This window comes from Silurus aristotelis, assembly GCF_946808225.1.
Source record: "Silurus aristotelis genome assembly, chromosome: 6".
Taxonomy (NCBI): domain Eukaryota; kingdom Metazoa; phylum Chordata; class Actinopteri; order Siluriformes; family Siluridae; genus Silurus; species Silurus aristotelis.
The window spans coordinates 33,777,162-33,794,934 of NC_139579.1; the positions used below are offsets into that span (position 1 = coordinate 33,777,162).

General features: G+C 47.0%; 1 protein-coding gene across 1 annotated transcript in view; it reads right to left on the reverse strand.

The window, feature by feature from the left end:
* Positions 1–7,669, reverse strand: part of ttc27 (tetratricopeptide repeat domain 27) — a 62,589-nt gene extending 54,920 nt beyond the window's left edge. Inside the window, exon 1 of the mRNA XM_083544599.1 lies at positions 7,341–7,669. Within this exon, the coding sequence (XP_083400725.1) occupies positions 7,341–7,437 (97 nt within the window). The 5' untranslated portion in view covers positions 7,438–7,669. The remainder of the gene's footprint in view (positions 1–7,340) is intronic.
* Positions 7,670–17,773: the final 10,104 nt, after the last annotated feature.

The following is a 17,773-nucleotide window of genomic DNA, read 5'->3' on the forward strand; positions in this document are numbered from 1 at the left end:
GCTAATATCCCAACATCACCGCCCAATCAGAATCCGCCCTAATATCCCAACATCATCACCGCCCAATCAGAATCCGCCCTAATATCCCAACATCATCACCGTCCAATCAGAATCCGCCCTAATATCCCAACATCATCACCGTCCAATCAGAATCCGCCCTAATATCCCAACATCATCACCGTCCAATCAGAATCCACCCTAATATCCCAACATCATCACCGTCCAATCAAATTGCACCCTAATATTCCAACATCAACATCCAATCAGAATCCGCCCTAATATCCCAACATCACCGCCCAATCAGAATCCGCCCTAATATCCCATCATCACCGCCCAATCAGAATCCGCCCTAATATCCCAACATCATCACCGTCCAATCAGAATCCGCCCTAATATCCCAACATCATCACCGTCCAATCAGAATGCGCCCTAATATCCCAACATCACCGTCCAATCAGAATGCGCCCTAATATCCCAACATCATCACCGCCAAATCAGAATCCGCCCTAATATCCCAACATCATTACCGCCCAATCAGAATCCACGCTAATATCCCAACATCACCGCCCAATCAGAATCCGCCCTAATATCCCAACAACATCACCGCCCAATCAGAATCAACGCTAATATCCCAACATCATCACCGCCCAATCAGAATCAACGCTAATATCCCAACATCACCGTCCAATCAGAATCCGCCCTAATATCCCAACATCACCGCCCAATCAGAATCAACGCTAATATCCCAACATCATCACCGTCCAATCAGAATCAACGCTAATATCCCAACATCATTACCGTCCAATCAGAATCAACGCTAATATCCCAACATCATCACCGCCCAATCAGAATCCACCCTAATATCCCAACATCATCACCGCCCAATCAGAATCCACCCTAATATCCCAACATCATCATCGCCCAATCAGAATCCACCCTAATATCCCAACATCCTCACCGCCCAATCAGAATCCGCCCTAATATCCCAACATCATCACCGCCCAATCAGAATGCGCCCTAATATCCCAACATCACCGCCCAATCAGAATCCGCCCTAATATCCCAACATCATCACCGCCCAATCAGAATCCACGCTAATATCCCAACATCATCACCGCCCAATCAGAATCCACCCTAATATCCCAACATCATCACCGCCCAATCAGAATCCGCCCAATATCCCAACATCATCACCGTCCAATCAGAATCAACGCTAATATCCCAACATCACCGCCCAATCAGAATCCGCTCTAATATCCCAACATCATCACCGCCCAATCAGAATCCACCCTAATATCCCAACATCATCACCGTCCAATCAGAATCCACGCTAATATCCCAACATCACCGCCCAATCAGAATCCGCCCTAATATCCCAACATCACCGTCCAATCAGAATCAACGCTAATATCCCAACATCATCACCGCCCAATCAGAATCCACCCTAATATCCCAACATCATCACCGCCCAATCAGAATCCACCCTAATATCCCAACATCATCACCGCCCAATCAGAATCCACCCTAATATCCCAACATCATCACCGCCCAATCAGAATCCACGCTAATATCCCAACATCATCACCGCCCAATCAGAATCCACGCTAATATCCCAACATCATCACCGCCCAATCAGAATCCGCCCTAATATCCCAACAACATCACCGCCCAATCAGAATCAACGCTAATATCCCAACATCATCACCGTCCAATCAGAATCAACGCTAATATCCCAACATCATCACCGCCCAATCAGAATCCACCCTAATATCCCAACATCATCACCGCCCAATCAGAATCCACCCTAATATCCCAACATCATCGCCGCCCAATCAGAATCCACCCTAATATCCCAACATCATCGCCGCCCAATCAGAATCCACCCTAATATCCCAACATCATCGCCGCCCAATCAGAATCCACCCTAATATCCCAACATTATCGCCGCCCAATCAGAATCCGCCCTAATATCCCAACATCATCACCGTCCAATCAAATTGCACCCTAATATCCCAACATCACCGCCCAATCAGAATCCGCCCTAATATCCCAACAACATCACCGCCCAATCAGAATCCGCCCTAATATCCCAACAACATCACCGCCCAATCAGAATCAACGCTAATATCCCAACAACATCACCGCCCAATCAGAATCAACGCTAATATCCCAACAACATCACCGCCCAATCAGAATCAACGCTAATATCCCAACATCATCACCGCCCAATCAGAATCAACGCTAATATCCCAACATCACCGTCCAATCAGAATCAACGCTAATATCCCAACATCATCACCGCCCAATCAGAATCCGCCCTAATATCCCAACAACATCACCGCCCAATCAGAATCAACGCTAATATCCCAACATCACCGTCCAATCAGAATCAACGCTAATATCCCAACATCATCACCGCCCAATCAGAATCCATCCTAATATCCCAACATCATCACCGCCCAATCAGAATCCGCCCTAATATCCCAACATCATCACCGTCCAATCAGAATCAACGCTAATATCCCAACATCATCACCGCCCAATCAGAATCCGCCCTAATATCCCAACAACATCACCGCCCAATCAGAATCAACGCTAATATCCCAACATCATCACCGTCCAATCAGAATCAACGCTAATATCCCAACATCATCACCGTCCAATCAGAATCCACGCTAATATCCCAACATCATCACCGCCCAATCAGAATCCACCCTAATATCCCAACATCATCACCGCCCAATCAGAATCAACGCTAATATCCCAACATCATCACCGCCCAATCAGAATCCACCCTAATATCCCAACATCATCACCGTCCAATCAGAATCAACGCTAATATCCCAACATCATCACCGCCCAATCAGAATCCATCCTAATATCCCAACATCATCACCGCCCAATCAGAATCCGCCCTAATATCCCAACATCATCACCGTCCAATCAGAATCCGCCCTAATATCCCAACATCATCACCGCCCAATCAGAATCCGCCCTAATATCCCAACAACATCACCGCCCAATCAGAATCAACGCTAATATCCCAACATCATCACCGTCCAATCAGAATCAACGCTAATATCCCAACATCATCACCGTCCAATCAGAATCCACGCTAATATCCCAACATCATCACCGCCCAATCAGAATCCACCCTAATATCCCAACATCATCACCGCCCAATCAGAATCCACGCTAATATCCCAACATCATCACCGCCCAATCAGAATCCACCCTAATATCCCAACATCATCACCGCCCAATCAGAATCCACGCTAATATCCCAACATCATCACCGCCCAATCAGAATCCACGCTAATATCCCAACATCATCACCGCCCAATCAGAATCCACGCTAATATCCCAACATCATCACCGCCCAATCAGAATCCACGCTAATATCCCAACATCATCACCGCCCAATCAGAATCCACCCTAATATCCCAACATCATCACCGCCCAATCAGAATCCACGCTAATATCCCAACATCATCACCGCCCAATCAGAATCCACGCTAATATCCCAACATCACCGCCCAATCAGAATCCACCCTAATATCCCAACATCATCACCGCCCAATCAGAATCCACGCTAATATCCCAACATCATCACCGCCCAATCAGAATCCACCCTAATATCCCAACATCATCACCGCCCAATCAGAATCCACGCTAATATCCCAACATCATCACCGCCCAATCAGAATCCACCCTAATATCCCAACATCATCACCGCCCAATCAGAATCCACGCTAATATCCCAACATCACCGCCCAATCAGAATCCACCCTAATATCCCAACATCATCACCGCCCAATCAGAATCCACCCTAATATCCCAACATCATCACCGCCCAATCAGAATCCACCCTAATATCCCAACATCATCACCGCCCAATCAGAATCCACCCTAATATCCCAACATCATCACCGCCCAATCAGAATCCACCCTAATATCCCAACATCATCACCGCCCAATCAGAATCCACGCTAATATCCCAACATCATCACCGCCCAATCAGAATCCACCCTAATATCCCAACATCATCACCGCCCAATCAGAATCCACGCTAATATCCCAACATCATCACCGCCCAATCAGAATCCACGCTAATATCCCAACATCATCACCGCCCAATCAGAATCCACGCTAATATCCCAACATCATCACCGCCCAATCAGAATCCACGCTAATATCCCAACATCATCACCGCCCAATCAGAATCCACGCTAATATCCCAACATCATCACCGCCCAATCAGAATCCACGCTAATATCCCAACATCATCACCGCCCAATCAGAATCCACCCTAATATCCCAACATCATCACCGCCCAATCAGAATCCACCCTAATATCCCAACATCATCACCGCCCAATCAGAATCCACGCTAATATCCCAACATCATCACCGCCCAATCAGAATCCACGCTAATATCCCAACATCATCACCGCCCAATCAGAATCCACGCTAATATCCCAACATCATCACCGCCCAATCAGAATCCACGCTAATATCCCAACATCATCACCGCCCAATCAGAATCCACCCTAATATCCCAACATCATCACCGCCCAATCAGAATCCACGCTAATATCCCAACATCATCACCGCCCAATCAGAATCCACGCTAATATCCCAACATCACCGCCCAATCAGAATCCACCCTAATATCCCAACATCATCACCGCCCAATCAGAATCCACCCTAATATCCCAACATCATCACCGCCCAATCAGAATCCACCCTAATATCCCAACATCATCACCGCCCAATCAGAATCCACCCTAATATCCCAACATCATCACCGCCCAATCAGAATCCACCCTAATATCCCAACATCATCACCGCCCAATCAGAATCCACGCTAATATCCCAACATCACCGCCCAATCAGAATCCACCCTAATATCCCAACATCATCACCGCCCAATCAGAATCCACCCTAATATCCCAACATCATCACCGCCCAATCAGAATCCACCCTAATATCCCAACATCATCACCGCCCAATCAGAATCCACCCTAATATCCCAACATCATCACCGCCCAATCAGAATCCACCCTAATATCCCAACATCATCACCGCCCAATCAGAATCCACGCTAATATCCCAACATCACCGCCCAATCAGAATCCACCCTAATATCCCAACATCATCACCGCCCAATCAGAATCCACCCTAATATCCCAACATCATCACCGCCCAATCAGAATCCACCCTAATATCCCAACATCATCACCGCCCAATCAGAATCCACGCTAATATCCCAACATCATCACCGCCCAATCAGAATCCACCCTAATATCCCAACATCATCACCGCCCAATCAGAATCCACCCTAATATCCCAACATCATCACCGCCCAATCAGAATCCACCCTAATATCCCAACATCATCACCGCCCAATCAGAATCCACGCTAATATCCCAACATCATCACCGCCCAATCAGAATCCACCCTAATATCCCAACATCATCACCGCCCAATCAGAATCCACCCTAATATCCCAACATCATCACCGCCCAATCAGAATCCACCCTAATATCCCAACATCATCACCGCCCAATCAGAATCCACCCTAATATCCCAACATCATCACCGCCCAATCAGAATCCACCCTAATATCCCAACATCATCACCGCCCAATCAGAATCCACGCTAATATCCCAACATCATCACCGCCCAATCAGAATCCACCCTAATATCCCAACATCATCACCGCCCAATCAGAATCCACCCTAATATCCCAACATCATCACCGCCCAATCAGAATCCACCCTAATATCCCAACATCATCACCGCCCAATCAGAATCCACGCTAATATCCCAACATCATCACCGCCCAATCAGAATCCACCCTAATATCCCAACATCATCACCGCCCAATCAGAATCCACCCTAATATCCCAACATCATCACCGCCCAATCAGAATCCACCCTAATATCCCAACATCATCACCGCCCAATCAGAATCCACCCTAATATCCCAACATCATCACCGCCCAATCAGAATCCACCCTAATATCCCAACATCATCACCGCCCAATCAGAATCCACCCTAATATCCCAACATCATCACCGCCCAATCAGAATCCACCCTAATATCCCAACATCATCACCGCCCAATCAGAATCCACCCTAATATCCCAACATCATCACCGCCCAATCAGAATCCACCCTAATATAACGTCTCCACCAACTTATACAAATACAACTATCCTTTCTATAATTATACCCCGGATTTCTGGAATTAAAGTATCATTCGTCAGAATTTGAGTCTCCAGGTACGGAATTACAGTCTCTACACTTTCTATCACCAGATTAACGTCTCCATCTCCGGATTTCCATCTCTGGAATGACGGCCTCCATCTCCGGAATGACGGCCTCTACAGTCTCTTTCTCTGGAATTTCGGTCTCTATCTTTGGAAATTTGATCTCATTCATCACAATTTAAGTCTTGATTACAGAATTACAGTCTCGATCTCCAGAGTTACGGAACAGAAGAGTGTGTTTAGATCTGTAAAGATGTTCTCTCTCCAGAGTGTGAACATCACCTGTAAATTCCATCTTCCTGGTGAGGCGTGTTGAAGGTGGACACTGGGAAAAGCAGTGCTGGAATTCTTCCTCCTCCGCAGTAACACACATCGCTGAGTAAAAACCGATCATCGCTATGAGTCTAATCGCGAATCAGTCCGTCTCTACAGGGCAAAGGGGTGATGAGTTTCTGAATACATCCACCATCCTCCTCTCCTCTCCCTCTCTCTCTCTCTCTCTCTCCCAGTCCCTCTCTCACAGACACTTAACACACTTTCTCTTCTCGGACGTGCCGTCTCGCTTCATCCTTAAATCCTACAGATGCTCAAAGCAAACCGACTAACGGCTCACGTAACTCCGATCACAAGACTCCTTCATTTCATTCTCTCCATCATCATCACCATCCGTCCCCATACTCATCCTTGAAAAAACGCTTCTAGGAGATGACCAGTTCCTGCTTCCAAACTGAGGGAGAAACCTGAAATAATGTGATCGAGTCTCGCTTCCAGCATCTCCATCTTCTGCACACTGCATGCTCAATGTTCTGGCCACGGGTACTACACACATAGGCTTGCGCACGCGCACACACGCGCACAAAACCCCGGCACACACACACACACACACACACACACACACACACACACACACCGTTCGAGTGGAACATTAGCAGAAACCATACCTACATGTACCAATAATAATAATAATAATAATAATAATAATAATTGCTCCACACAGTCCCGGCATTCCCACTCCTCCTCCTCCCTGCGGTTTTCCCTCCATCCTTCTTTCTCTCCGTTCTTTTACCTGCGGTGTTGAAGAAGCTCTGTCCCCACTCGGATCTCTCTCTCTCGGTCAGGAATCCTCTCAGCACCGCATTCTCGATCTCCACACTCCGCTCCATTTCTCTTCCGCCTCCAGGAACAAACACCTCGCTCCTGAAACCCAAACCCAAACCCGAACCCGAACCCGAACCGAACCCGAGCTCAGATTTCCTCAGTAACTTCTCTGCTGTGTCTCAGCACCGGTTTCATCCACAGCTTCCTGGTTGTGTTGTGCTTCTTCAACATGTGCCACAAAGTGCCATCAGTGCGCAGCCATGACAGCTGCCGCGGGGCATCATGGGAAATGAAGTGTAACCCGAGCCGGCTACCGGAAGTGAGCGGAAAACGGGGACGGAATAATTTTGGGGACATTCGAAAACGCGTTGTTTCTCTCTTCTCTCTGTTCTTTCTTAATATATGTTTTATGATCATTTATTTGTTGGATTCTTGTTTGAAATAAATAAATAAAAATTATATATACACACACACACACACATATATATATACACACTTATACAGTGGGTATGGAAAGTATTCAGACCCCCTTCAATTTTTCACTCTTTGTTATATTGCAGCCATTTGCTAAAATCATTGAAGTAAATTTTTCTTCCTCATGAATGTAAACACAGCTCCCCATACTGACAGAAAAACACAAAAGTCAGGGCTCTGGCTGGGCCATTCAAGAACAGTCACGGAGTTGTTGTGAAGCCACTCCTTCGTTATTTTAGCTGTGTGCTTAGGGTCATTGTCTTGTTGGAAGGTAAACCTTCGGCCCAGTCTGAGGTCCAGAGCACTATGGAGAAGGTTTTTGTCCAGGATATCCCTGTACTTGGCCGCATTCATCTTTCCCTCGATGGCAACCAGTCGTCCCGTCCCTGCAGCTGAAAAACACCCCCACAGCATGATGCTGCCACCACCATGCTTCACTGTTGGGACTGTATTGGACAGGTGATGAGCAGTGCCTGGTTTTCTCCACACATACCGCTTAGAATTAAGGCCAAAACGTTTCTCATCAGACCAGAGAATCTTATTTCTCACCATCTTGGAGTCCTTCAGGTGTTTTTTAGCAAACTCCATGCGGGCTTTCATGTGTCTTACACTGAGGAGAGGCTTCGGTCGGGCCACTCTGCCATAAAGCCCCAACTGGTGGAGGGCTGCAGTGATGGTTGACTTTTTATAACTTTCTCCCATCTCCTGACTGCATCTCTGGAGCTCAGCCACAGTGATCTTTGGGTTCTTCTTTACCTCTCTCACCAAGGCTCTTCTCTCCCGATAGCTCAGTTTGGCCGAACCGCCAGCTTTAGAAAGGGTTCTGGTCATCCCAATCGTCTTCCATTTGAGGATTATGGAGGCCACTGTGCTTTTAGGAACCTTAAGTGCAGCAGAAATGTATTTGTAACCTTGGCCAGATCTGTGCCTTGCCACAATTCTGTCTCTGAGCTCTTCAAGCAGTTCCTTTGACCTCATGATTCTCATTTGCTCTGACATGCATTGTGATCTGGAAGGTCTTATATAGACAGGTGTGTGGCTTTCCTAATCAAGTCCAATCAGTATAATCAAACACAGCTGGACTCAAATGAAGGTGTAGAACCATCTCAAGGATGATCAGAAGAAATGGAAAGCACCTGAGTTAAATATATGAGTGTCACAGCAAAGGGTCTGAATACTTAGAACCATGTGATATTTCAGTTTTTCTTTTGTAATAAATCTGCAAAAATGTCAACAATTCTGTGTTTTTCTGTCAGTATGGGGAGCCGTGTGTACATTCATGAGGAAGAAAAATCAACTTAAATGATTTTAGCAAACGGCTGCAATATAACAAAGAGTGAAAAATTTAAGGGGGTCTGAATACTTTCCGTACCCACACACACAAACACACACACATATACACGTATATATGTTTATACATTACACCTGTCTCTCGTTGATGCCGAGAGCAGCAGAACGAAGCAGCGTGAAAGCTACAAGGGGGGGCGTGGCAGGTGGATCCCTGACATCATCCCCTTCCTCCAGGGGCGGCACCTGACGCCCCAAAACCACCCACACCAGGGCGGCCAGGGCACTCAAAAAAAGGCCCAGCCAACTGTGCAGGGTCGAAGGATGAGGCCTGGAATGCACCGCCAAGAAACCGGGGAAGGTCGGGAAGGACCCGAGGTGGAGCGATGTCTGCTGCAGAGGCCTGGAGTGAAGTGATGCCCTCTGCGAGGAACTGGAACAGAGCGACATCCTCTGTGGAGGCCTGGGGTGGAGTGACGCCCTCTGCGAGGAACTTTAACAGAGCGACGTCCTTGGCAAAAACCGGAGGCTGAGCGACGTCCTCGGCGGAGCTTACGAGCTGGACAACCCCCTGCGCCGAGATCGGAAACAGAGAGAGACGCCCTGGGCTGAATGACGTCTTTGGCAGAGATCAGAGGTCGAGCGACGTTCTTTGCAGAAATCAGGGGCCGAGCGACGCCCACGGCGGAGTTTATAGGCAGTGCGACGCCCACGGCGAGGATCAGAGGCTGTGCGATGCCCATGGTGAGGTTCAGAGGCCGTGCGACACCCACGGCGGAGTTCAGAGGCCGTGCGACGCCCATGGTGGAGTTTAGAGGCCGAGTCACACCTTCTGCGGGAGTTTGGAGTGGACCCTGGGGTACTATAGTGCCCTCTGCAGGTGTCTGAGGTGCGAGATCGTTCTGGGAGGAATCTCTGATCACGTTGACGCCCTTAGCACTTACAGAGGAGCCTTGGAGCATAACAACACTTTCTGCAAGACTTCGAGGCATAACAACACCCTCAGAGGAACTTGAGGGCAAAACGTCACTGTCCGGGGGACTTGGAGGCGTGACGTCGTCTGGAGAGAAACTCGGGGGAGTGACGTCGCCTGGAGAGAAACTCGGAGGAGTGACGTCTCCTGGAGAGGAACTCGGAGGAGTGACGTCTCCTGGAGAGGGACTCGGAGGCTTTAGAGAGGTCTTGGTCTACGCCGTCACCCTCTGAGAGGCTCGGAGGCGAGATGTCGCTATTAGAGAGGCTTGGAGGCGAGACGTCGCCGTCAGAGAGGCTTGGAGGCGAGACGTCGCCGTCAGAGAGGCTTGGAGGTGAGACGTCGCCGTCGGAGGGTCTTGGAGGTGAGCCGTCGCCCTGAGAGAAACTTGGGGGTGAGACGTCACCCTGAGAGGAATTTGGGGGTGAGACGTCACCCTGAGAGGAACTTATGGGGAAAGCCGCCCTGAGAGGAACCTGGGGGTGAGACGTCGCCTTCTGAGAAACTCAGGGACGAGACGTCGCCTTCTGAGGAGCTCTGGGGCAAGACATCCCCTTCTGAGGAGCTCTGGGGCAAGACGTCGCCTTCTGAGGAGCCCGGGGGCAAGCCGTCACCTTGTGGGGAACTTGAAAGCAAGACAGGCCATCCGGAGAATTTGGAGACGACATCCTATTCATGTCTCGGTTTCGCGGCGGTACGCATTCCTTTTCGCGGGCAGGCAGTGGTACGATGTCCTGAGGAACTCTGGAACGGAGCAAAGCGCTTGGAGGAACCAACTGTGCAGACGCGGAGATTTGCCGTTGGATTGGAGACGGATGATCCGCTGTGGCAACTCCGAATGGGAGCAGCTGAAAGAAGTAGAAGAAGAGGTTGGATTGTAATACTGTATCTCTACTCCACTTCTACTTGTATTTTCATTACGTTTTCAATTATAATTATTATTGCTAGATCATAGAATACATAGCAGACGTTACCATGACAACCACAATCTTATCTATTAATAGCAACAACCAGGTTACAACTAGTTACAGTTAGAAACGTCCTCATACACGTCATCTATCTGAATCAGGTTCATACAAATCTCATGAGTTTCTTCCTTTACATTTTTATCTTCATGATTAAAAAAATCATTCAACAACATTTTTTATATCTTATAAACATGAACCTTTTAGCAAGCTAATGCTAGTGAGTAGCATGTGAACGTTAGCATTAAGTCGAACGCTTGCAAATATGCATAATGTATAATTATAATATTTAATGTCATTAATCGTGGTACACAGTAACGTGTGTAACGTAAAGCATGTGTGTGATCAACACTGTGATTACGCCTTGTACTTTAGAGCCACTGCAGCCAGTATCAATAACTTCACATCATGTCCCCCTCCATCCCTGGCTGTGTGATGTTCCTCAGAACGTTCCTGAACAGAGTGTTGCAGTGTGGATGTACAGAGAGCTTTATCTTAAGGGCTGGAACAGTGTTTAGGTAGATGGTACATACCATCAGTGTAACATCCACATCCTGAGGTTTCCCACAAGAACATCTCCAAAAGCATCACACTACCTCCACCAGCTCACCTTCTTCCCATAGTGTCACTCCCTGCAATCACTCCCCCAGTAAGCCATGCCCACACACCCAGCTTTCCTCATGATGAAAATTAAAACCTGGTCATCAGACTAGACATGAGGTCACCAACCTTTTTGAAACTGAGAGCTACTTCTTGTGTACAGATTAATGTGAAGGGCTACCAGTTTGATACACACTTCTGAAATAACTAATTTGCTCAAATTTACCTTTAATTATATGTTATTATTAATAATTAATGATATTCATCTATATCTACTCATCTATATATAAATATTGTCATTTTTAAATTAACACCAATGCAAGTGTCAAGTCAAGTCAAGTGGATTTTATTGTCATTTCTACTATACACAGTTGTACACAGTAAAAACGAGACAACGTTCCTCCGGTACCCTGGTGCTACACTAAACAACATAGACTACAACACAACACAAGCTACGTAAAGTGCATTGAGTGCAACCGAGTGCAAACAGTGCAGACAGAAAAACAGTACAGACAGACAGTGCAGACAACCAGGCAGTAATGCAGCTGCTCAGGATGCTCTCAATGGTCCCTCTGTAGAACATGGTCAGGATGGGGGGAGGGAGATGAGCTTTCCTCCGCCTTCTCAGGAAGTAGAGACGCTGCTGGGCTCTTGGTGATGGAGCTGGTGTTGAGTGACCAGGTGAGGTTGTCCGCCAGATGAACACCAAGGAATTTAGTGCTCTTGACGATCTCCACTGAGGATCCATCGAGTCACACAACCATCTCTTTAGTTTTGTCCACGTTCAGTGACAGGTTGTTTGCTCCACATCAGGCTGTTAGCCGTTGCACCTCCTCTCTGTATGCTGACTCGTCGTTCTTGCTGATTAGACCCACCACGGTCGTGTCTGTGGTTCGAGCTGTGCATTGCTACACAGTCATGAGTCAGCAGAGTGAACAGCAGTGGGCTGAGCACACAGCCCTGAGTGGCCCCAGTGCTCAGTGTGGTGGTGCTGGGGATGCTGTTTATGATCCGGACTGACTGAGGTCTCCCAGTCAGGAAGTCCAGGATCCATATACAAAGGGAGGTGTTCAGGCCCAGTAGGCTCAACATCTCAATCAGGTGCTGAGAGATGATTGTTTTAAATGCTGAGCTGAAGTCAATGAACAGCATTCGTACATATGAGTCCTTGTTGTCCAAATGGGTGACGGCCAAATGGAGGGTTGTGTAGATGGCATCGTCCGTGGATCGGTTTGGACGAAACACAAACTGCATAGGGTCCAGTGAGAGAGGAAGCTGGGTCTTGATGTGCCTCATGACGAGCCTCTGGAAGCACTTCATCACGATGGGAGTGAGCACGATGGGACGATAGTCATTGAGGCAGGAGACAGCAGACTTCTTTGGCACGGGGACAATGGTTGTTGTCTTGAGACATGTAGGAACAATGTTGCTGCTCAGGGAGATGTTAAAGATGTCAGTAAAGACATCCGCTAGCTGTTCTGCACATTCCCTGAGCACTCTGCCAGGAATGTTGTCTGGTCCAGCAGACTTCCGTGGGTTAACTCTGCATAAAGTTGTCCTCACTTCAGCTGTGGTTAGACAGAGCACCTGGTCACTGGGAGGAGGGGTGGTTTTCCTTACCTCCAATTTTTTATCTGCACCTCGAAACCGGGCGAAGAAGTCATTCAGCGCATCTGGGTGGGGGCGTCACGGTCACAAGCAGGTGATGTGTTGTAGTTTGTGATCGCCTGGATGCCCTGCCACATGCGCAGAGTGTCTCCACTGTCCTGGAAGTGGTTGTGGATTCTCTTGTCGTGTTGGTGCTTCGCCTCTCTGAAGGCACGAGACAGTTTGGCCCTTGCTGTTCTTAAGGCCGTCTTGTCCCCTGCTCTGAAGGCAGAGTCTCTTTGTTTCAGCAGCACATGCACATTTGCAGTCATCCACGGCTTCTGGTTGGAGCGTGTAGTGATGCTCTTGGAGATGGTCACATCATCAACGCACTTGCTGATGTAGCTGGTACGATACGTACCGGGGATGTTTGTGTAAACAAGATCCAGCGTTTTCGCTCCTCTCGTTGCAAAGTCCACACGCTGACGGAGTTTAGGGAGTACAGTCCTGAGATTTACATGGTTGAAATCTCCGGCAATAATAAACAATCCGTCGGGTTGAGCATTCTGCAGGTCGCTAATAGCGCTGTAGAGTTCACACAGTGCCTCCTTAGCATTAGCGCTGGGTGGAATGTACACTCCGACAATTAAAAAAGTGGTGAATTCCTGTGGTATAAAATGGTCTGCATCTAACAGTCATAAACTTCACTAGCGATGAGCAATAGTGTGAGACAAGCACAGAGTTCTTGCACCATTCCGTATTGATATAAACACACACGCCACCCCCGCGAGTCTTACCGCACAGAGCTGTGTTTCTCTCGGCTCGAAACATGGTTAGCCCGTCTAGCTGGATGGCGGCTTCCGGAACTTTGTCGCTGAAAACAAAGATGCAGCAGTCTCTAAACTCTCGCTGTGTGGTCCTCTTTTAGTCGGTTGTAATCCAGGTTATTGTCCAGGGAGCAGATGTTTGAAAGAAAAATAGACAGTGTTAAGCCTCCGCTTTCTCGAGCAGCGCTTCAGATGTCCCCTCTCCCGGCCACCGGCATCAGGTGACACCGAGGGCCGGGGGCCTGGTCTTTGTGGCTGAGGTCGCAGCAAGCCGAGGTCACAAAAGTTATTAATAACTTTATCATGCAGATTATTGGTTCCATGATGCCTGAACCGTAACAGTGTCTGGTGGTCGTACACATGAACACAGCTGACTCTGGTGTCCATGTATTGTAATAGGTCGGGCTAAATATGGTGAAAGCACCATTTTTGGATCTGGAGAGGCCACCTTGGATTAATTTGTGAATTTGTCAGGGAACCACCAGCCACGCCTCCCTCCAAGGCTCTAACTCTCACTCAGCCTCTCCCTGCTCTAATCACCTACACCTGTTCCCCATTACCTTTCCCCTTTATACGGCCCTGATTCCACTTCACTCACGGTTGGATCTACTTATTGCCATGGAAGATCTACCGGACTTCCTACCACTAGTATTCCCCATACTTCCATGCTTCTGGCTCCGCTTTGAAGGAAGCCCTCAAGATAGGTTTGCCTTTAACAGTTCACATTGGTGATCATCCCTGGACTACCCGCATTACGGTTCGTACTTCTCCTCAAGCCTCTGCCTTGTATATGTTCAGACTAAATAAAGAGAAGGTGTTTAACCATACTCCGGTTTCCAACTCTTGGTCTTTCCGTGACAGATAAAAAAAATAAAAAATAGCAACAAAAAAAAAAATTTGCGGTACTTACCAGTGAGCTGCATTTATGGTGATTTTTTAGAAAAGGCCCGCGGACGACTCCTGTGGTCCTTGCGGGCGACCATGTTGGTGACCCCTGGACTAGACCATCTTCTTCCACTGCTCTATGGTCCAGTTTTGATGTCTCTTCTGACGTGCTCCAGACACAGCAAGCTGTGAGCCACTGTGTTCTGAATGCTTTCTTTCAGAGCCAGCATCTACAGCAGTGTGTCTAACAGAAGATCTTCCGTATGATCACATCAGATCAGGAGGATGGAGGATGTATAGTAGTTACAAAGCTCTGCATACTGAGATAAACTCTACAACACCTGCTGTTATGGAAATGTTCTGAACCAGATGTCTAGACATCACTCAGATTCTTAAACTCAAACCAAATTTTCTGTTCACCTGCTGTCTGCTAAAACGTACCTTCTCAGGTGGACACTCGATCTTCTGGCTGGAAAAGTGTGATGACACAAGAACGTATTTTAGTTTAAGATTTGATGAGTGTGAATATTCCAGTGTGTGTGTGTGTGTGTGTGTGTGTGTGTGTGTGTGTGTGTGTGTCAGAATGGCAGGTTGCAGCGACCATGTGATGTGATGTAACTCTGAAACTCTCCTCGTTTGAGGAAGAACATCTTCTCTTTACAAACTTCAGTTTTGTAATTTATCTTAATTATATCATCCTGTAGCTGATCCCTGGAGGACTCCTGTGTGTGTGTGTGTGTGTGTGTGTGTGTGTGTGTGTGAGGCTTTAATATGACCAGAGGCTCAGACTGCACAATGCGAGGCGTGAGTCATGGTGCGATCCGTGAAGGTCAGAAGCAATTAAATTTAACTCGATTCTGATTTAATATTTTTCACCACAACCAAAAAAACATCCACATGCAACTCGAATCATCATAAAGCACTTGCAGCTTCTCCTTCTCCAAAAATCCCTCACTGAACATCTACAGTGTTCAACAGCATCACACTTCCTCAGCACACCAGTAAAATGGATTGTTTTTCAGTTGATAGTTTGAATAAAATGGCAGAAACGAATAATTTTGCATGTCATTATTTTCCTGCGGGACCTGAAAACATGCTAGCTTCTGCCTGTTAACTTTGTTAGCATAATTAAATGACTAGCATTAACACAAGCTATCATTTTGAAAGGAGGCGACACAGAGGCTAGCGAGTTGCTAGCAAAACTTTCTTGCTGATCTGTGCGCTAATATGTGCTTAGCATATGTTAAGAATTTTGGAGAAATTGCTAGCTGTTAGAGCAGCTACGAGTTGCTATTACTTTAGCTAGCATTGGTTTTGTATTGTAGCATTAGTTTATAACGTAATTAGTAACAATAAAATCCTGGCCATGCCCATTGTCACGATTACTTGATCCTGGCCACGCCCAATGCCACAACCGTCTCAAATCTTAGCCCCGCCCACTGCAACGACTATCTCTAATCTTAGCCACATCCGGTGCCATGACTAGCTCTAATATTAGCCACACCCACTGCCATGATTATTTCTAATCTTAGCCACACCCACTGCCACGACTATCTCTAATCTTAGCCACACCCACTGCCACGACTAGCTCTAATCTTAGCCACGCCCACTGCCATGGCTTTTTCTCTAATACTTAGACTCTTGTTCTGACTCCGCCTTTTACTAAAGCTGCCTTAATGACTCCGCCTCAAACTCTTTCCTTAGTAAAGCCAAACTAACGCACATAACATGCAATAAGCATCGTATCACACACCATCACCACCCAGCAGGTCATCACACACTCACACACTCACACACACTGTAAAGGACAGGGTTAATGAAAAGGAAATGTCGCTGACCTTGAAATGCAGCAGTGTGCAGGTTTTATGATACACATTCTCTTTATCACACACACACACACACACACACACACACACACACACACACACACACATGCTTTTAGTTGTTTTAGTTCCTCTGCTCTCTGGATCGCACTTGTAATCAGAGAAATTTATATCCAATATAAAAGAGGGAACAGAGTGTGAAGGAAAAGTGAAGGTGGTTAGTAGAAGATAAACATCACACTGTTCTCTAACACATTCCTGTGCTGTGTGTTCAGGGTCTAAAGAATCTGAAGGTCTAAAGGGTCTGTAGGATCTGTAGGTCTATAGGATCTAAAGGGTCTGTAGGATCTGTAGGTCTATAGGATCTAAAGGGTCTGTAGGATCTGTAGGTCTATAGGATCTAAAGGGTCTGTAGGAATAAAGGGTCTGTAGGATCTGTAGGTCTATAGGATCTAAAGGGTCTGTAGGTCTATAGGTATGTGAGGTAGACAGAAAGTCTTTGTCTGGACTCACATCTCTGGTTCCTGTGTTTTCTTACCCGATCAGGAAGAGTTTTAGCTCAGCTTTTCTCCACTGTGTATATTTACTTGTCTGTTATCTGCATTCAAATGATCATCATATGGTCCATGCTGTGTGCTTCTTCTCTGAGCAGAAGAGACACCACAGGCATCGTAGATCACATGGAATCAGGTTTTAGTTTGGGCATGATAAAAATCTCACAGCTGAAGATGAGGAAAGTGTCCACGTAATCAAGGACACGTGAGAGAGAGCAGTATAACTGGAGACTCACTCCATTAATGTAACAAACGTCTCCGCACTCTTAGGAAGTTTCACCATATCAGTGATTGTTCTTGTTATTGAATATGTTTATGTGGAGCGTCTGTTTCTCCGAGTCTCAGTCACGACCAATCAGAATCCAGGCTCTAACTGCACTGCCGTGGAAATGCAAATACAATTGTATTAATGTTGCTGATTCACAC